We start from the raw sequence: 21,534 nt of genomic DNA, 5'->3' as shown, positions 1-21,534 counted from the left end.
CTTGAACAGTGTGGTAAATTTCATCCAAATTTCTGGCATGGCTTTTTAGCCAGCGGTCATATTTTAGGTTGGAACGACAAATTTTCGACCTTTGATATGCGTAGAAAACTACCCATAGTTCGAAAGTAAACTGGATTGCGTGGCTCTCATATATCTAAAAGTGCTCCGCGGCTTTCCGGGAACAGATCGTATTTATTCTTCGGTTGTAAAGGCGTAAAGCGCATTGCTTTCTGCTAACGTGTAATAAAGAAATAGAACATTTCGTGCCTAACCAGCTGTTATGATCCACAATTGTTTCTCGTATCTTATGTACCAATGGCATAGAATGTCACTCCAGGGTTGTACCCCTTATTAACTCACTTGGCTGTTAACATATGACGTCATTTACGTACGTTATATAATTCCAACTTTCTGACGATGTCTGCCGCGTTTCTTTCTTTCTTCCTTATTTCGTGTTCCTTTCTAAAAGTCCAGGAGGTTAATCTCATACGGTACGCTGCCGTAAAGATCAGAGTTCCAAGGAAAGGTCCATTGTTAACAGACGGTTCGTCCTTGCATGCTCTGACCTTAACAAGCGTTTATCTCAAATCTTTGGCAGCGGGACGCTGTATTGGAGGTGACAGTACATGCACTGATTTATCTCGGGCGGGGAGAGAGAACTGGTCCGATAGGATTCTGGGGGGGGTCATGACCCCTTACATTCATGGCGTGAGGCTGGGAGCGAGACGCTTTCGACATGTTGCAAATAAGACAACGTCCGTGTGAATTTTTTTTTCTTTCGCCCCTGTTACCCGTTTCTCACGCCCACGCATCGCAAACAAAAGCAAGGAGGAAACGAGAAGTAAGATAAGTAACAAGGTCCTATATTCACACGCCTAAGGTGGCTCGGAAGCAAAACCCATAGTCTCTCAAACCTTCACCCTCCTTTATAGAAGCTTTTCGATCATAACACAGTTTAGCACAGCCTCCGTGATTAGAAGCATCTCAAGCTGTCTGCTTGTCAAATGGTCTTGCTTAATTCCGCGATCGGCGCATCTTTGCCTAAGCGATGATCTTACGTGATGATGACGTCACTATGACACCACGATGACGTCACATGTTTGCTATTTGTAGCGTTTTGTGACGTCATCGTGTCATGATGCTTTTTCTTTTGATGGCGAGAAACGTCGACGTGACCTTAAACATGCCAGTGGTGAAAATAAACCTAAACGCAGGGAGATGGTAGAGATGCTCGAGTCCTGTGCAAACTCCTTGAGATGCTATAGTGTCCCAAGTAATGTGCGGTGGCAGTGCGCATTAAACACGCCAGGTGATCGAAGTTATCCGATACCTTCCAGTACTACTTTCACCTAATCGTATCGTCGCTTTGGCCAGTAACGTTTACAAATCGCTATGCATCTTGCGTAGAAGTAGACGCAACGCGAGAAAAAATATATATAATTTCTTACTTCAAACGGCGAGGATTTAAGTGTTTCGATAATAAAATCACTGAATACACAAGCACGTCATACAATCAGCTATTACTGGTTTAGAAGTACAAAACATTCAGGCAAATGAATATTTAAAGTGAATATTTAGTAAGCTGAAAAGCTGAGTGATATTTTTGTTGCTATTTTTACACTTGCATTCACAACTACCATACTTATGCAGACTATTCATGCGATGTCCTAGAGATGGTGTCATGGCACATCGATAACACTCTAATGACACCGCAGGATTCTACGCAACACTGTGAGCAATTGAAATGTAACATGCTTATACCAGTCAATGATCGCGGCTGAAAAGCAATATTGTAAGAGTCATCAGCCCTTTATTCAAAATAAAAATAATAAAAACATGCTTATATCACAATATAGCCGGTATCTCGATGAGTGATGTGTCGGTGATCTCCACGCAGATTCTTGATATCCCCTACGGGGACTAAAAACACATACACCAAAAAATGAGATTCACTAGAGCTTCCTTGCTTTTTTTTTTACCCTCTGTGCAGAGATAGTAGCTTGCAGCATTTGTGCAGTGAGATATCTCTTGATTGTAACAGCTTTAACGAAACACTAAACCCAGAAGACAAGGCGGAACGCTGCTAGCAAATGTTACATTTGGAAGACTTCCTCTTCTAGCCGCCCGCCCATTCGGAAGTCTGCTACAAGCAGGGCGACACACTTACAAACAATAAAATCAGGTTATTCTTCGCAATGGAATTAGGAGAATACCCTTGTAAAGGAAAATAATGAAGTTCTTATTTTTCAACTTTGTTTCTCACGCGATTACAAATCAAATCAAATCACATTTTTATTTTCTAGCAAGCTGATGGGTTACATTCTGAGAGAGCGTACATTTCTCTCATCGTTCAATCCAATCAGTGCCGAATATTTTTCTCCTGCTACAATGGAATCGCGTATCATACTCTGGCGCGCATCAAAACTTTACTTTTCGGTAAAAAAGTGAAATTGGCGTAAAAAGGTGTGGCAATCAGTAGATAACATCCGCGCTCGATATCTGATGGGACCGGGTCTAAGCAGAATCACGCTGTGCACGTCACACAGTGAAGATGCATTAGAAGCGCCTTTCAAAAAAAAAAAAAAAAAGCGTTATACTCACGTTTCTAATCCCTGCTCCAGAGCCCAGTTCATGAGAGCGCGATCCACCCGAGGCACGGGCACGCTCGCCGTAGTCGAGCGCTGCGCCGTCGACATTCCAGCGCACGACGCGCACACCAGGAGCACCACCAAAGGAATCAGCATTGTCGCGCGGTATAGCCGCACTAACGCCTAGTCCTCCGCGGGAGTAGCCGCGCCGGAGCTCCGACAGCCGAACGGTGCTGAACGCTGGCGAGAGGATAACGCGGCGGCGTCTCGCGGTCGCACCAAACACACACAACACACACTGCACGTTGGGGCGTATCGTGTCCGCGTCGTTGCCGGTGTGGGTGAACGAAAGGCGGCGGTGGTGACGGAGCGGGGTGCGAACCGGTCGACGCACGACGCTCCACTGAGACGCCGGCCGCGGGACGTCGGGAGGCTTATAACGCGTCAGGACCTTGACCGGCTCTCTCCGCGCGCCACAGGCTGCCTTCCGCGGCGGCTTGCTCTTCGACGTCGGAGGAGGCGGTGCCGACGCCACCGGAGATACCTTCTTCCCTTTCACGCTTTCTCCCCCGCTGGACCTTCTTGCACCGTGGCGAAAACGGCTGTCCAGGGGCAGTTGAGGTTTCTCCGGCAGGTGCGCTCTATCTCGGCTTGTGGACGATGAGTGGCGTCCTGACTTGTGCTCGTTGCACTGCTTATCGCATTGACATGTACATGGCATTGAAATCACTTATGAAACTCGGTGGCAGCGGCGCAGCGCTGGTCACTGGTTCTTGCGTGCGAGGTCACCATTTGTTGAAGTTACTGCAGATTAGATAGGAATTATTAGATTGTACGAGATTAGACTTTCCCTGACTATATTTTCCCGTGGGAAAGGCACGTATCATTTCTGTAGAATGATAGTATTTACAGGCTAGTATAACACGGGGCTGTGCCTGAACCCGGTGATTTTAATACCAAAACACCGAAACACCCAAAAACAAATATTTGCTCGAATTCATGAAGGAGTTTCACGAAATCTGGTTAACCGTTTGAAAATTATCCCCGCAGAAAGATGTGGCGATGTGTAGAATGTAGTCTTCGGGAGGAGGAATTACGAAGTGGCAGTATTTTGGTGCATTACTTATGAATTGAAGCGCGACATAAAAACTTGTCGCATAACGATTGGTTGGTGCAAGTGCTCGCCACACTTTTACGAATCTCGCCAATGAAGGTAACTCTTGTTTTGATTCAAAAGTTGTAGTCAAACTTTCACCAATATCACACGTAACTGAACAAGGAGGAACTTGTGAGCACTTGAATTAATTAGAACTGGATTGTTGCGTTTAATTTGTTAAGCACTGTACGCCACCTACTTTAGCATGCACCAGCCGATCGTGGCTGTCGTGAGAATGTGAAACGAGGTGGGGGCTCAAGAATTGCGTCGATTCACCTTGAAAGGCAGGCGCAAACTTGGTCACCACGGTATAGAGGTGATGCGGGGGAAATGTTTTTTTTTTTTAAGAAGGAAATAGAAACGAAAAGTGAACCCCGCAACTTTTTGCAGCAAAGTGCGACACCTCAGCAGTGGTTCACTAGGGACAGTATAAAGATGGATTAAAAAAGGTGGAGAGGAAAGTAACAATATTGAGATATAAGTACAAGATAGGGAGACGGTTAGATAAGTCCGCGGGCGGAGCCCCGATCGATAGGCATTCATCGAAGAGAGGACATCGCGGACGGCACAAACGTCAGCTACGAAATCCGCCGAGCGTCTCCAGAAGTGACCGTCGGAGGCCATATGCTCTCCTATTGTTCTGAAGGTTTTATTTTTCCATTTGGCCAATTTCCCGCCATGTAATTCTACCACAGGCAGAACTGTTGAACCGATGTCCGACCCGGTCCTTGTGCTATCATTCATTCATTGATCTCAACTTGGCGTTTTAGGCCCACGACTGGATGAAGACTTCTCCCGACTATATCCTGTTTACCCTCTTCTTGTTCGAACAGGTCAGATATTCTCCCGGCGTTTTTCTCAATTTACTGGCTCGATCGGTGGAGAACACCACTGCATTACCTGGTAATTGTACATACGCATGACCTCTTCTTGTACCCATCATAATTCTTGTCACTATTTTTCATCCTTTCCCTTTTCCCGTGTGCTGAGTAACAGACCAGAGAGTACAAGCCCAGGCCGGCCTTTCGGCCTCCTAATAAATCCACGCGCGCTCTCTATCTGTGATAACTCAGTGGTTATTAAAAACAAATACGTACTCCAGCCCGATGATACTACGACATGTGTTATCCTGATACTACGCCTGTGTTATATACCCGACGGACGCGTGTAAAGCGTGCGGGGAAGGGGCCACACTGCGGCACATGCTTTAGCAGTGTGCCTGGAAAGGTACACTGTCGCCGCCACCGCTCAGTTCACGACACATGTCAGGCAGAGATGAACTTGGATACAATGGTTGCTGCCACCACCGCGAGTGGCGGTCACTACTGCGGATCGGTTGCGTGAGCCTCGCTGCCGCTAGGAGGCAGCACTGACCAGTGACTAGCTGGCCGACCAGCTTCGGAGCGTCCGGCAAGCCGAAGATGCCGGATGGCCCAATCATAAATTTTTGAATAAACAGCGGCTGAAGTTTCGGATAAATATGCACAATGCTTATACGTGTAAAGGTGAAGACGTGTTCAAACATACCAAATGTTTTAAAATAATTACACTTTTCAGCGCAGACGCCGAGTGCCGAAAGATCAGGATCATGTGAACTTCCTGGTTTCGCTGCTTAATCGAAATGGCGTGTAACAACAAACGCTTACTTTGATAAGATCTTAATGGCGAGCTTGAGTGGTAAACACAGTCTTCACTTCGTCTTGTGGAAGTGGAAGCTCTGTTTCATTGTGGAACGGAGGTTTCACCTGTGTGAGCTTGCAAAAGCTCTGTTTCATTAAAAGTTGAACTATAGCCCATTCAATTACACAGGTCATAAAAAAAAACGTTCTTCCAATGAGGATGAGTTTGCAAGAATAGCTCCCTAACCTACAGGATAACATTCCAGGGAAACTGAACAAGGATATTGAGTCAGACCAGATTACACGTTGGACGAATTCAAAGATTGGCGAGCAGGCTAATCATGCTAAAAACTCTCGTGGTCTCTTACGCATCCACTCACAGCAATTCGAAGGCGAAAGCAGTGTACTCCTTAAACTAGCAGTGTACGGCAAGCAGTGTACTGCAAAGGTGTAAAAGGCGAAAGCAGTGTACTGCAAACGTGTATGTACCAAGAACCAGGAGGTTCTTGGTACATACATCTTTATAGTTGAGCGATATCAGAGTGGGGACATTATGATCGTCAATCATCCTCTTTCTTCATACGAAGGCGCATATTAAAGGAAGACGTACCAAGGAAGACTCTCCTGCAGATAGAAAATCGTGTTTGATGTGTCGAATAAGGTTCGCGCAATCCATTCCCGGGCTTTTACTCGTTCTTACAAATATCGCAACAACAAATGTATATAATGTGCATATACGCATTTGCGTAGAAGTGACATAACACGCAGTGGTATGTTGAATAGCTTAGATGGTAAGGTGACGTGCTGCTTTGTGGGAGTGTGTTCGATTCCCAACTACGGCAGCCGCGTTTCGATGGGCTTTGTATTTAGAATTTTGGCGCACTATAAAGATCCCCAGTTGGTACGTAGAACCTAACCAAGGGTCATTCTCTACAATTCGCTGACATGTTGGCTAAGATCCCACCGATGGAAATGGTTATTTTTCGTTCACTCTCATGTCAGTTTCCGTCAGTTTTTGTCAGTTTCTGTCCAGATTAGTACATTTCAAGACAACTGTTAACCTACTGCTTCGCCTGATCTGTCTTTGACGTAAACGAGTACCTCGAAAAGGATTCCTCTGCTTTCTTTCATGAATGTGTCATGACGCGTCAAACACCAGAATCGTCTATAGAAAATTATTGCGATCTTTCGCTGTTGCGTGCACGTCAAATTTAGTTCTAATAGAAGTTATATATAACCAATATAGATCGCACCTAGGTGAGCTCTATGAGAAATAACACCGTATTAGTGTTCATTCAACAATTACTTATAATGGATATTATATGAATGTTCCTATGTAACTTCAGGAGACTCCTTCCCACTTGATGATTCAGTGCCATGAACGGTTTTGCGCTTGTCTGCCGCAGTTCGCCTCTGCGACCTTTGACAGGTACGAAATTCAGTGTCCCCGCTGATATTAATCGTGACTGCACATAAAAATGCGAAGATATAGCGGCTGTCGTTGTTCCTTGCCACCCATAGAAAAGCTGGGACTGCAAAACTTCGTCTACATCCGTGTAGAAATTACCATAAACTGGAGAGCAAGCTTTGGATGAGGTCAGCTGGCGTCGATGGGCTTAGCTGACGATTCACGTTTCATGCATTGACCACCAGATGGCGAGGGTCGTCAGGTGAGCTTATATTAACGGCGAGCCGTGATTGAGGTAAATAAGAACTGCCGGCAACGCACAACGTGAGGGCCTTGAGGCTAAGCAATTGCTGCCAGTTGTTCAGACCACAAAGGGGGCCGCACTCGTCCGCTAACTTCTACTCGATTACCTTTACACGGCGTGGTCTGTCATAGTTGCTTACGGGAAGGGGGTGAACATTACGTTTTCTGACATCTTTTTAGCCAACAGTTTGCTTCAGGACTTAGCAAACATTTTGAATGGTATCGACATAAGCGCGCGCAGGGTTACCCATCAAAGTGGGAGGAGAGAGAAGGTTTATTACAGCACCCCTTTCCCCTACGTACAAAGTTAACGTGGCAGATTTCGCCTCAATCCTTTTTATGTTTTATGTTACTAGGGGGGGGGGGGGGGGGTTGGCTCACCATTCTGCTTCTCTGTGCGCACGCCTATGTGTACTGCTCGTGTGATTTCAGACTCTCGAACACTGAGGACGGCGTGAAAAAATGATTAATTCAGTGCGTTGTGGGACGCCGCTTCAAAAATCAGACGATTTGTCAATGGATGTCACCTCTTAAGATATCGGCATGCGTTTTAATTCGGTTTGTGTGCGTGGGATTTCAAGCAGTCTGGCTGGCTGCGTTAGCTTTCGCTTCCATTTTCTTAGTGAGCTGTCGATAAATTTCGTAACGATGAATTGCAAAACCGTTGGGAAATGACAGAATGTTATTCGTTGAGGAGAAAAAAATGCGCACTAGAAACTGTAGGCCTATCAACTTGTGACGCAGAAGGCGTATAAGAAAATAGGTCTTCGAGACGTTGCCATACAACCACAAGCGATAAAATTCGTTGCGACGCACCAAGCCTTCCTGGCATGTGCTACTGCAATAAATACATTAAATTTAATTGACTTTTCTGTTCTAAATGTGAGTTTATGTTCTAAAATAATCCAAGATCAGTTCGGTCTTCAACTTGACAGCAGCAAAAGCAAAGTTTCAGCAAAACGTCAATGTTCAAGAAACGTGGGGTACGTGAATGCATTATCGCCAAAAAGTTTTTTTTTTCGTATGTATACGTATACGTACACGTCTGCATGTAGTCCACGAAAGTTATATTTTATATACTGTGCAGCATAAAGGGAAATGTAAAACAAAAAGATTAAACATTATGTTCAAGATTATTTGCATTTTAATTAGGAAGCTTAAACCTTGCGACATTTTTGTTCTTTGCTGTTTCTAGTTATGTGGTTTTCTCGTGTCATTTCACCTTTTTCCTGCCCCAGCAAATAACGATGGCTTCGCGTGATTGCAGCAAGTTCACATTTGAAGTGACAATTGTGAACTAACTAGCATTTTAAAGAATGAATCAAAGCAGAGAAGAGAGTATCGAAGAATGCCCTTTATATTCGGCCAATCCCCTCCATTGGGTACGAGTCATTGCAGAGGAAAACAACAAGTTCACACCGAAGATTGTTCGAAGAGGATGACATCGAAGCGTGTTCGTAGGGGATCTGTATTTATCGAGCAGGTAGAAACGAAGACAGTGGTGCGTCATGAAATAGTGTGTTTCCCGCACACGCAATCACCGAGAAGTTGTGTGCGAGTGATACCATCAGTGAAAGTGGGACTCTCATCGCGATAGCCGCCTTGAAAGTGACGCCGGTGACCTGCCAGTCTTCGGCAAGACCAGCTGATTGAAAGGATAGTTGCGTTTGGAAACTACGTAAAGGCAATGACCTTTTTTTTTGTTCCTAAACTGCGTTGCAAACGCGGTTGGTATTTCGACTGCGTGATATGATCACGCTGAAGTTTGCGTAGGCTGTAACAACGTACCAGTCTACGGAGGCAGTGGTTCATTGCGCTTTCCGACGACCGCAATTTATTAGGATAAAACTACCAGTGCAAAGCTTCGCCTGGACAACAGACGCGTTCATGTGTATTATGCTGTTCACTGTGCGAAAACGGCGTTGTTGGCCAAGTAAAGGTTGCGTTTCACCCACTTTACGAACGTCAGACGCCAGCTCATGACCGATGGTAGCCAAGATTTATGATACCCGTCGATGCCTTCGCGCCTCATAAAAAGAAAAAAAGATAACTTGAGCGCCTCCAGAAATCTCTTGCGCCTACAAAAGAAAGAAAACAACGATGCCTATTCCCAGTATGCATATAAATTTAGGAAATGTTTTCGTGCATTTGCGTTCATTTTCCAATCGCCCAGGTCCTGCTTGGACGTACCTTTGTTACCCGAACGCTTCAATAAAGCTTCTTGTTCTTTTCTTAAAGAATAACATTTTATTGATTTACTCCCACAGGATAACATTTATAGAATGGTGCTCGTGCGAAAACACACATGTTGGATGCGCTTACGAAACCGAAACCGTAATTGCATGCCGACGAACTACTTGGCGTAGGAACACATGTGCAGAAGCTCCGCCCACGTATAGTTTTGGCTGTGCTGCCACAGAAAGTTGTTGGGGAGTTTTTTTTTTATATAGACCACTTTGGAAGTAAAAACAGCGCAAAAATATAGACAAGTGCAGAGGAAGAGACGACACCGCGCTTTCATGAGCCAGGTTGAGAGGCTGAAGTTGGTGGGCTACGCTGATACGAAAATCTTGAGGAGTTGTCAAAAGCTAATCAAGTGCGTCAAAGGCGTAAGTGATACGCACAGGAAAACAGAGTGCGTGCGAAATGAAAAGAAACCGGTTGGGGTACCCTACGTGCACAAGTTTTCACATTGCTTGAAAAATGTGGCCAGTATATAGGTATGGGGTACGTGTGGTGATGTCCGCTCCCAAGAAGTTGTCCTCCATTTGCTCCCGCGTACATAAAATAAGTTCAGGTTTATGAAAGACCTGCTCATACTGTCCGGAGAAGAGAAAAAAAATAGATAGGTTCAGTGTGAATTGTGTGTTGTATATATGTTGCTATTGTCATGCGGGGGGGGGGGGGGGGGTTACGTGGGACAAACCGGGCGGTGCATTAACGTGAGACTAAAAGAACACTTAACCTCTTTAACGGTCGCTGGTGGGTTGCACCTGCCAGCTCATTGTAGGGAGTGTGGCTGCCAACCTTTGGCAGATAAAGCCACTTGTTTGTTTGGACATCGGGACAAGTGCACCAGAAAAGTGATGGAGGCTTTTTCATTGAAAAAGAGAGGGAAAGGTGTATAATCAAGCCATCTGTGGCCCTCGGTGAAAAATAAGTTCGGTATACCTGGGTTCAGCGCTGCCATGTTAAAGTGATGGTTAGTTTGTTAGGGACCATTGCGTATGTTTTTGGCAAGTAGAGAGGTGTGCTTTTTTAGGTTTTCTTCATGGTTGTTACACACGTGTTGATGATCAATGTGATTAGGTTTGTTTCGTACCTTGTTTGCTATGATGAGCAGACGCCTTTGGCTTTCCACGTGACCGGGTCAAATGCTTGATATATGTGCGTGTATCTTTCAATAAAGTTTAGTTGCGAGTTCAGCGCGGTGTTGTCTGTTCCTCTGTCCTTGTCTAAATTTTTGCGTTGTTTTTACGTACCAAGTATGAACCACCAACTAGCCACACTTTCGCTATTATTGCAAATTATATAGACCACATTATCGCTGGACAAAGGGATGCCAAGCCTGCCTAGCTTAGGCTACTCGGACAGCTATCTCCGACCCCTGTGTGTCACTTCAAGATTGGTAAATGGCGTTGCAGACATTCGCAATATCTTTATCTTGACTCGGTAGCTGATTTGAGGATTCACTTTAGCAGCTATTTTCATTTCGTCTCACGATATCGAACCGTGAACGCCTACAGCATACGTCGGTAGGCGTCCATCTCCTCATGTCATCATCTTCGAATGACATCGCTTGGAGTGGCGACTGTTTCTCATCGCAAAATGTTGTTGTTTTTGTTCTGCTAAACAATTCTCAATTTTAGCATAAGGTGTTAATGTGAACACGGCTTCTTATCTGACTTACTCAATGCCCAACTGTCAGCTACTGCTGCTACTTCAGAAATGCATACCAGGCAAGTGTAACCGACAATGCTAATCTTAATGTGCCCTCTTTCGTTACTCCTCCTGGGCAGAAAACGTAATTTTATTCTATGTTTTTACATCTTATTTCGCGCTCCATTCAGCGTTCTTCATGCTCACAACCATGCTTTGAATTTTCATAGTGCTGTATACTTTACAAGTACAGCGCCTTGTCGATCTATCTTCTGACAACTGGACATCCAATGCCATACATCATCCAAACCGCTCCATCTTCCAACGTCTGGGCTGATACAAGCGGAGAGACTGAAAAAAGTGTTCGAAACGTACCACGCTTACCACAAAGGCTCACTTGAAATCAGTCAGGTCTAGCTCGAACTTCTTTTTTTCTGTCTACGTATACATCAATATCAATGTTGGAGGAACAGCTAGGGAAGACGTATGGGACTCAGCCTAGCAAGCCATAAAACGTCGCATTACGTACACCTGTGTATATATACAGCAGCTCGACGATTTGTGCCTATGAGCACTGATACGCTGGAAAACGTTGAGAAACAGAGTCAGCGTTTTTTTTTCGTTCTGCATTCGCTATAGAACAGACTAAACACATTTGTACGCTTGCTTGCAAAAGACCACTCTAGGAAAAAAAGAAGGATGTATCTGGAATATTTTTAGCCGCTCAGCAACAAAATTGATTTGATTTACTTGCGTGTCCTCACTCGAAAATTTGGCGCTTTCTCCTTTGCTATCAAGAATGCTGCGTCAGGCATAGAGTGCCCACGCTGTCGTCAGTGAAACGGGGAAAGTGCGTGGCGGTAGAGCATTGGAAACCACGCGATGTATACAACGGTTACTGTTGTGCTGCAGAAATACGCTCCAAATATGCCCCCCCCCCCCGTCCCCTATTTAGAATGCATATGAAATCCTCCAAGATTTTTCACATTGTTAGTGAGGGTAAATGCATCGCTTGGTTACTACTTAATCGTCTTTGAAGCTATCCACACGTCTTAGGAGCACAATCGCATCGAGTATAGCATGTTTACCCGCCTTCGTTAAATATGAGCCCGCAGCATTAATCCATTTAGTTACTTTTGCTCAAAAGGGCTGTAGGTCTTGTTTAAATGGGAGTAAAATGTATGCACCTCAACGCGAGAAGAGACATGTAGATGGAATCACAGGTCCTGGATCTAATTTTCAACAGGGCATGTTGTTCCCCTAGGTGGTTTAATATTTGACAGAATAAAGAAAGGTGTGGCGCTAAGATACATGTGTGAACGGAAGACACCAACCGACATGCATGAACGCCTACATCCAGATGCCTATTGACAGAAGCCACGCTCTTATATACACTATGCCTTGTAAGCTAACGTAAGTTAAATGAGCTAACAAATTACCCGTGACGGTAGCCTAGTGCTTAAGGCACTTGGCTTCTGACCCGCAGGTCGCGCATTCGGATTCCGGCTTCAAATTTTCGATTGAGGCAAAAATGCTTGAGGTCCGTGTGCTTAGATTTAGGTGCACGTTAAAACGCCCCAGGTGGTCGAAATTTCCAGAGCCCTTCTCTATGGCATATCTCACAATCATATGCTCGTTTTGGGGCGGTGAACTCTAACACTCATTGAGCTAACAAATCATCATGAGCCAGTAAGCTAGCAAAGTCGGGAGACACGCAGAGGTAGCTCGACCGGCACTGAATAATCAAGTAGATACATCGAAACATTTCTGCAATACAGAATCAACACCCAATGAAGAGCTTTTTAGTTTGAACGATACGCAACATCTCGTTGAACAATCTGACTTGGTGTGTTTTAACGATGGAATCGGTGGTCAACTGTTAATACCGTAATTTTTTTTCCTCATAAGCTCTATGATTAAGGCCGAAGAATACAAAACCTCATTGCAGGATGGAAGCTTGACAACATAAGAAAATCTTTGAACACAATACGTCTCTTGAGTTCCCCGCTTTTCGATCACAGTGTTGTAGCCAGAAATCTTCAAAAACGCCAGGGGGATATGAAACCCTCCATTTCATTCCCCCTACTTTAACCGCACCCAACCTGTCCACACCAGTGCTTTTTAGTGAATTCCCGTCGGCAGAAATACAAACATCACACGACTGAACCACGTCGCCGACTCCTGGTAGCAGCTCAGGCTCGAAAGACATTTCAGCTTGCTCCTACCCTTTGCCCCGAGGGGGCTTTCAGAGAAACTCATGTGCGATTGATTGCTTTACTCGTACCAAGCGACTATGAAGGATCTGTTCATATTGAGGTGAGCGAGTCTACACCACATTAAATAATTCAAGTGAAAAACGGCCGTGTATCATCTTTCTCAATGCCTTGGGTACATGAAGACAACGTGGACGTCGGCTCTCCCACTGACAAAGAAGGCTGCCGTTCTACTCGTAGCATCGATTACTTAATATTCGGTGTTCGAAGCTCCACAGGCCGCCCCCGTGCACGGACTGGATGCGTGTACCGGACGTTATAGCATGGCCGGGCTAGAGTGCACCAGCGCGCTAGCTTCTTAAAAGAAGCGCGCGCAGGTGTAGTCTAGCCCGGCCGTGGTCATAGTGGACTACAATACTAAAGATTGTTTTGTACAGCACCCCACGTGAAAGAAGGCACGTAGTCGCATCGGGCTAAATGGTGTACATGTGGGCTTGCGAGGCGGCATCCGTTCCATGTCCTGAAGTGCATGCCAAGCGTTCTTGTTTCAATTTTTACTTCGATGTTAACGCCCGTGCGTCGCTATACGACGTCTATACATGATGACGTGCGTGGTCATCGCGGCCTCCTGGTAGGCGCGGTGTCCTGGCGCGGTCGACGCCTACCGGACGTGCCCAGCGCTGTCCGGCACCGCGTAGCTTCGCAACGTCCACTGCAAGTGCGTCTCTAGCCTGTTTTGGGAGTCAGGTCTCGTCGAAGCGGCCGAAGGCGTTGGTCTGGGGGCGTCGGTGATTTCCTTTGCGCAGGCGGCGAGACGTAAACAGGACCTGGGCAACAGCGAGCAGAGGGCCGCCGTAATGAGCGTACCGGACTTGCGTGCTGATTGCGAGAGAGAAGGCTTCGCTTTAACGAAACAAGACGCCGCAGCACCGGCAAGTAAAGGTGTAGACTGCGTAAAAGCAGAGAAGAGCTTACGCTACGTCGTAGCTGCTATCAAGGCGCCTCGCATTAATGATACAGAGGTGTTGCTTATCGTATAAGAACGTAAGTGAAGCTTACTCAAAACTCTTTGAAAAAAATCAAATGAGTGTGTGAATACACACCGACTCCAATAACTTGGATTTTCATTGATATTTAGTTTATTAATGCAGCTGCAGAGTGTAGTTAGATTTTTGGTGTTTACGGGCAAGTAGCGCTATATATGGCTATGGGACATAGTGTTGTGGAAAACTGTACACTAACTTTGAGCACCTCGTATTATTTAAGCTTTACCAAATGTACCTGACACTATTTTGCCAGCGTGGTCAAACCGATCGTAGAGAAGGATAAAGGGGTGCATGCTATGAGTATCTTCACGGGCGTATTCAATGGTGGAGTCTTGAAATTTTCTGTTTTGCACATGCATATCCGTTCCCAGTTTCTTAGTTTGTCTTCTGGTTTGATCGCAAAGTACGATTAGTTTGATTTGCTGACTGGATGACCCTCGATAGCAATGAATCGAAAAAAAAAAGATGCAGTGTCACACGACTCGCAAAACTTTATCGCACACACAACGCCGGAAGAGACGCTACAACGTACAGCTAACGTTTACGCAAATGGACGCATCGTCATCCGTTGACGTTGACATGACATGAGGACATGTATCGTCATAGTAAACATGATGTTTAAATCATGATAATGCGCACACACACACACACACACACACACACACACACACACACACACACACACACACACACACACACACACACACACACGCGCGCGCGCACACGCACACGCACACGCACACGCACACACACACACACGCACACGCACACACACACACACACACACGCGCGCGCACGCGCGCGCGCGCGCTCTAGGAGGACGTTTCACATAGAGCTGGTCAGACAGGCCAGTTTATCACAGGAAGCCCAGTGCCGTTGCTATGTTCTTCTTCTATGACGTTTTTTTAGTGATATGCTATATAAAGAGATGTTAGCGCACAAGTAAGGGGCTGGCTACTTCTTAGCCCTTGATTAAATGTCGAGCACGTATCTTAAAGGTAAAAAAATAAAGGACAGTGCATGGTGTGTCGACTGCTACGTACACATGAGTGAATATATCTCCAAAAGGATCAGACGTGTCCACTGCTATTTTATGCAGGTTGGATTGAATGTTACCTAGGGACATTATCAGAGACAGTATTCATCGACTTTCGAACATTTTCTTAGTGTTGGTGTTGTTTGATATGTGCGTATGAGTGTGTTTTTGCATATGTGTTCTACGACGTTAAATCTGTATCATCGTAGAATTCTTTCCTATGGCAGAGGCTGGTCGTCCAACGTGTCTAGATTATTGTACGAAAAGGATCTCCGAGTAGTTTCGAAAAGCAAGCCGAATCGTTTCTCCATCGCCGCAGTGTTTACTAGGCGGCGGTGTCGGCCATTATTATGCGGGAAGCATACGCAACGGTTAACGTGACTCCCAACCATAATTGGCACAGAGTGGTAGCGTCACCTCGGCAAAGTCTTGATGCGAGTCGATCTGTGAATCAAGGCGTGTAATCGTGTATGCGAGAAATGCAGTTCATTCCGATGTGACGTGGTTCGTAAGCGAGACAGAACGCGGAGCTTCCGTGCAGTGTCTGCGCTGAAAATAACTATCGATAGGTCATTGTCTTCTAGCTGTGCTGGCCGCGGGATTGGCCTGTTCATATAGGCGATAATCACACACTTGCTAGCCTTTCAAACGTAATGTGGCGACTTTTATTTTTTTCAGTTAGGTGGTGCAACAGTGTGAAGTAACAACTTTTCGTGAGGGCCAGGGCGTCAGGTTTACAATACTATCCTGATTAGGCCCTGTTTAATGTCCGAAATATAGCCCGCAAACCGGGCGTTTTTCATCGGCTCTCCTGGCTATAGCTAGTGTAGAGACTGCAGTTCCATCATGGAGCCTCACAAAATGTCCCGCCTTTTGGTCTAGTTGACCATCAAGAAAACCAAGTGGGGCGTGATGCACTGCAAGTTACGCAGCTGCCGAAGTACTTGGGTGAGCCATCCTGAATTTGATAGTTGCACCGTTCATCGGTGTCCTGGCCACCGCAGTTGACACAGTGATGAGGCTGGTCTCGTTATTGATTGTTTAATTAATGGTAATATATTGCAGAGCAAAACATTGCCTTAAAACCTCGTCACACTTTATACTGTGAACAAAAACCTGCCTTGGCCAATGCAGAAGGCCAGACGAAAAAAAAAAGAACTCACAGTTTTGCCGCAAGGGCAAATCAATGAATGTGATAGCAAGAACTTGGAATGTGACGCTGAGAACGGCAAGCAGATCGAAAGGCGCAGCGCGCTGCACGCGCACAAGCAACGCACGAAAACAAAAGGCACTCAGGACGAGAGCTAACTAACAACGTTTACAGCTCGACGCTGAGCGCGCTGTTTAAACGAAAATGACACACAAAACCTAATCACAGGTACAGATCAGTGCAAACTAGCGAGTGTCCCAGTTGTTATACTTCGCAGTGTATGAAAAGCGTGCTCTTTTCGCAATCGAGGCCTGTGATGAGAGCGAAGTGACCATTGTGGGCTCGGCAACTATTTTAATCGTTCCGGTGAAAACCCAAGGCACACGATGCTCCCCATCGAAGGATTAGTGTGCGCGCACAGGCGCCTCACCTTTGCCCCCCCCCCCCCCCCATCCGCGGGGCAAAGTACGCGTAGGAGATAAGCGTGCGTCGGCTCATCGCGACAAGCTCGGCGCTGTGTGCGGGCGGTTTTTCTTTTTTTTTCATAGACGATACTCTTTTTCGCTTCCTGGAGTTTTCATATAGATATATAGATACGTATCTATATGCGGTGAATGACGCCGACGTCAGCAGTAAAACCCAGCCGACAGTGTTCATGTGCGGGTCAGGCCGTAAAGCGATAACCTGTAAAGGGTTATAAATTGCTAACGCAATAAAAGGACATGACAGGTGAAAGGCCAGCTTACGGTGGTTGAACCGTGTCCAGGTATGAATCCGGGTGCGATATGCTGGCGCCTTCAGCGGCGCACGAACCTTGAGAGGACAACGCCCGCGCCGCGTCTAGACAGTTTAGACGGTGATATCTCGGTCAATGGGAATAGAGCTTCTCAGAACATTAAAAAATACCGGAGATTGAACAGCCGTTTGAGGCACGGTACGTTTGTGTTTGAATTTAGATGAGCAGTATTAATTCTTTACGCAATCTAATTCTCTTGATTTTAGAAATTCTGCTAACCATTCAATGATATATCAAGTAAAGCTTAAGTCATGTCGCGTGTTCAGTAAAACTGAGTGCTCGACGCTGTTATAAGCTTTAGCTATGTCAAGTCTTACTAGCACAGTGTGATTTCATCTTTTTCGGGGACGCTGTATTTGGCTCTCTAAATCAGCATAAGCACACAAAGTTGAGCACTCAATACGGAAACAAATTCGGTTTGACTTAATAGTAGCTTTTCGGCTATCCAAACATTTATTTTGTTATTTCAAACCGTCTGTATAAGTTCAATCAGGTGAAATGTTAGAAAGATAGGTCTGATATTTTAAATGTTAAAACCTGTCACTTCTCTTTTTTTTAATAATGGAATTACTATGGATATTTTCCAGTCATCGGGTATTCAGGCATTGCTAAAGTAATAGCTTATAAGATTGAGGTCGTAACCAGGTGAAAACTCGAATAAAATTTTTATCATAAGAACTGATACATTATCAGCACCAGGAGCGGACAAGGGTAAATATTTATACATATCTTTAGACAATAAAGCTTTTTCGAAGTCGGTCGGCATGGTAGACTTTGGCAGTTGGACAAATTAAAAAAAGGTATTTTCTAGACCAATACTGATTTACTATAAAGCATTTTTCCACTTCTTCCGACGATAACGCTTCATAACGAGCGTTTACGTGAGGCGGCAGGAGTTTTCGAGATCTCAGATATCAAAATAAAGTCGAAATGCCTTTTGTCATAGTATTGTTTTGCTTGAGCCACTCTGGCTTTGGCTTCGTCGTCTGTGACGACCTGTGGCTCGAGAACAAACACTGTGGTTAACGCATTGGGAAACGCATTTAACCGCTCATTACATTCATTCATGACCGCCAGCATGCAAGGCACAATGTGCGGCATATCTAATAAACACTGTGGCAAATCCAAGCCAAACGTGCGTCTAACCTCATTAAGAAGCACGAACATGTAACCAATAATTATGAAAAGCTTCAGTTTCATATCGGGTTGAACCCACCGCGAAACACCGGGACCGCTCGTTTCAGCTTTCGCTAGATAACCGTTTGTGTGGATTGCTTCGGTGGTGTTTTTTTTTTTTTGCTACAAATGTACACAATGTATATATCTCATTTGTGTTACCTTCTTGGGTTCGCTTTGGCCCCTTCTGCTATGAGATCCATAATAGCCCTCCTGTGTCTTGTGAAATAAATGATAAACAAATAAAGCATTGGTGCAGCAAAACCTTTTTCTTTCCGTCTTTGAACAGCCGCCCCCGAGAAAGCGCGTTCTCAGAAAAAAAAAAAAAAATCGGGGGTTGGGGGGAAGGGGGTTGTGCGAGTTAAAGAACACCGGATGGTCGAAATTTCCGCAGCCCTTAACTACGGCTTCTCTTATAGTCGTTATTATGACTAAATTTGTCAGAGAAATGCTCTCGACAGCAGATGGCTAGCCTTTAGACAGCGCAAACAACGGAGATGTACGGACTGCAATGGACCGTACATTTTTGCTAACGGGTGTATATGTACGTGCCCCAGAGGCAGAAGTGCAGCCAGAATTTTTTTTTTCGTGGGAGTGGTAGTTCAACCATACTTGATGTGTTTGTGCGCGCGTTTGTATTTGTACGTGTATATACACGAAAGCATAATTTAAATAAAAATGTTAGGGGGGGGGGGGGGGGGTCAGCCTGACGCTTGAACTTCGGAGCCTTCATTCACCGGTGCATGTTAGCCATGAATCGCACAACTTTTTGTCAGAATATTTCACTGTAGATCACGAAGTTGCAGAAATTTTAGAAAGAATTCATAGTCGCACAAAGATTTAGTTCAGACCAAATCTGTGTACTAAACTGAAGCACTTTGAGCTCGACGAACAACCGCACTTCACGTTCTCCGAGTCAGGCAGTCAGGATTTACTAATGACGACAGTAAATGTTGTTATTGTGACATGGCTAAAATGGTGTGACGTTCACCGATACCATAGTGGAAGTTATCGTCCCCGACACTTTCACAGCAACCGGATTGATTGCCAGTCATGCTACGTCACCGAATCAACCGGCTAAGACGTGGGAACAAGCGAGGCTGAGAATACTTTCTCGATGTTTGGGTTAAGGATAGATAAGCTGTGGTGATATTCGGCATGTGGTAGTGGTCAGTAACGTGGGAACGTCTTCGATGCTATACGTTACTGTAAACTTTGGTGCCGCGATAATAAGCAATGGCTTTTGTTTTATGCAAGTATATATGGCGGCAGTTGCTCCTATAGATGAAGCCACCTGAAATGAAATTGGTTTTTTACGCAGGAAAAAAATTCGTTGACTGTCAAATGCTCATATGAGAACGATGCTCATATGAGAACGAAGCGCTTAATGAATGTCCAAAGTTTTGACATTTGTCAAAAAATTAATTTAAAGGGTAAACCAGTATTGAATAGAAGCCGCCGCAGCCACATTTTCGATGGAGGTGCAAGAACACCAGGTTGTCGAAATTTCCGGAACCCTCCACTACGGCATCTCACATAATCATATGGTGGCTTTGGCATGTTGAACATCCGCAATTATTCTGTTGATACTATCTAAATGGCGCATTATGTTATGCATTCGCGACAAAACTGCTCGGTTCATCTTAGTGGGGAACTTTATGAAGACTTTGAGTGCCTTGGGTGTTTTTTAAATGCTCTTCAATTGAAGTTTGCGAGTGTTGCTGCATTTAGCTACAAATTTGACGTCACAATTGCGGTCACCGTGGCAGGAATCACACCCCCGCCCTCAAGCTTAGTAGCGTAACGCCGTACCGACTTAGCTATATAGTGCAGCGGTCTTACAATTCTGTACACATTATTATTATCATGTACACTTTAATGATGTCGCTCCTCCAGATTGAATGTGTGGGTAGGAGAGGTCAAGCTTCCGTTAGGCCTGTTTCATCACGCAGTTCACCTACAGACTTGTATACAAGTCTCATATATGATCTCATATAAGTATACATATAAGTCTCATATAAGTATACAAGTCATCATATATGATGAGGTGAACTTAGCTCTTACGTTGCAATTGGTACTTATCATCTATGTAGTTTTTGTAATCTATGCCGTAGCCAGAGATAAGATGTACTGCATATATAAGTACTCAAACTGTATCGCACTGTATTCCATGACGAAGCCATCGATTACAAGTGTTCACCACTATCAAACTTCTTACCTTGCAACAAGCACCGAAAGACAAAGCAAATGCTGCGATCAGTGAAGAATGTTTGTTTCCTCATTCTTCACATCAAAACTTCGTAAAATAATGGAACTCAATAACACGCTCGAAAAGCCGAAGCGGCCACAAGATAGGTTAGCCTATGTTGTCTAGAAGCAGATATCATGTGCACCTCTATCAATGCTCAATCGCAAAACACCCGTAAATGCCATCTCTCTTGACGTTTGTGACGTGGAGCACGTCCGCTTCCTTGATTCACGTGGCTTGGACGCTGTGAACGCTAGCAAAAATATTACACCGCAACCGAACATACCGATTGAGGACTTTCTTGTAGTTGCTGTGTTCTTGGAGAAAAACTGCGAACTTTTTTGTTGTTGTTGTTGTAGCGTAGCCTCCAGTTCACGTGAATATAAAAAATTTGCCGGCGTGGTTAACGCTCCTTTTAGGTGTATCATATAAGTCCCTGTAAGCTAACGTTACTAGATTACTAGCGAATGTACTAACGCTCATGTAAGCTACTATAGCACAGTTCGAAGACGGCTGTACGCCGTTATAAGCAAATCCGCTCGATCACCGCATCGTTTTTTTTTTTTTTTGCGCTCAGAGCACAACTTAAGCAGTCTGAGGATGATTGGGCTAAGCCGAGAAAGTTGCGTGATTTCTAGCTGACAAACAACTGAATAAGAAGAATGAACAGTAGTAAGAAAGAAATCTGCTAATGACGTATGCATCGGCTAAATATGCGGTCAATGCTTCTAGTCAAAAACCAAGAACCTCTTTCGGTACGTCGTGATGCAGAATCATTACATTTTCGCACAACAAAATTAACCATTCATATCGTATTTCAAACAGCCTTTTTGTCATTTGCCAAGCCTTCTTCCACGCGTAACTTCCACAAGCTCAATCTCGATACCTTTTGTTGCACGCACAGATACATTTAGGC

At 44.9% G+C, this 21,534-nt stretch overlaps 2 protein-coding genes across 3 annotated transcripts in view; one reads left to right on the top strand and one right to left on the bottom strand.

The window, feature by feature from the left end:
• LOC142771849 (uncharacterized) overlaps positions 1–2,880 on the bottom strand; it is a 145,144-nt gene extending 142,264 nt beyond the window's left edge. For both annotated transcript variants that reach the window (XM_075873755.1, XM_075873756.1), the window contains exon 1: positions 2,602–2,880. In XM_075873755.1, the coding sequence (XP_075729870.1) occupies positions 2,602–2,744 (143 nt within the window). In that variant the 5' untranslated portion in view covers positions 2,745–2,880. The remainder of the gene's footprint in view (positions 1–2,601) is intronic.
• The window catches only part of LOC142771850 (major facilitator superfamily domain-containing protein 4A-like), a 421,560-nt gene that overhangs the window by 264,664 nt on the left and 135,362 nt on the right, over positions 1–21,534 (top strand). The gene's annotated exons all lie outside the window — the stretch shown is intronic.

Source organism: Rhipicephalus microplus, chromosome 9 (genome assembly GCF_043290135.1).
Source record: "Rhipicephalus microplus isolate Deutch F79 chromosome 9, USDA_Rmic, whole genome shotgun sequence".
Taxonomy (NCBI): domain Eukaryota; kingdom Metazoa; phylum Arthropoda; class Arachnida; order Ixodida; family Ixodidae; genus Rhipicephalus; species Rhipicephalus microplus.
Note: the sequence above shows the minus strand (reverse complement) of the source record. Positions and strands in the feature narration are given on the sequence as shown.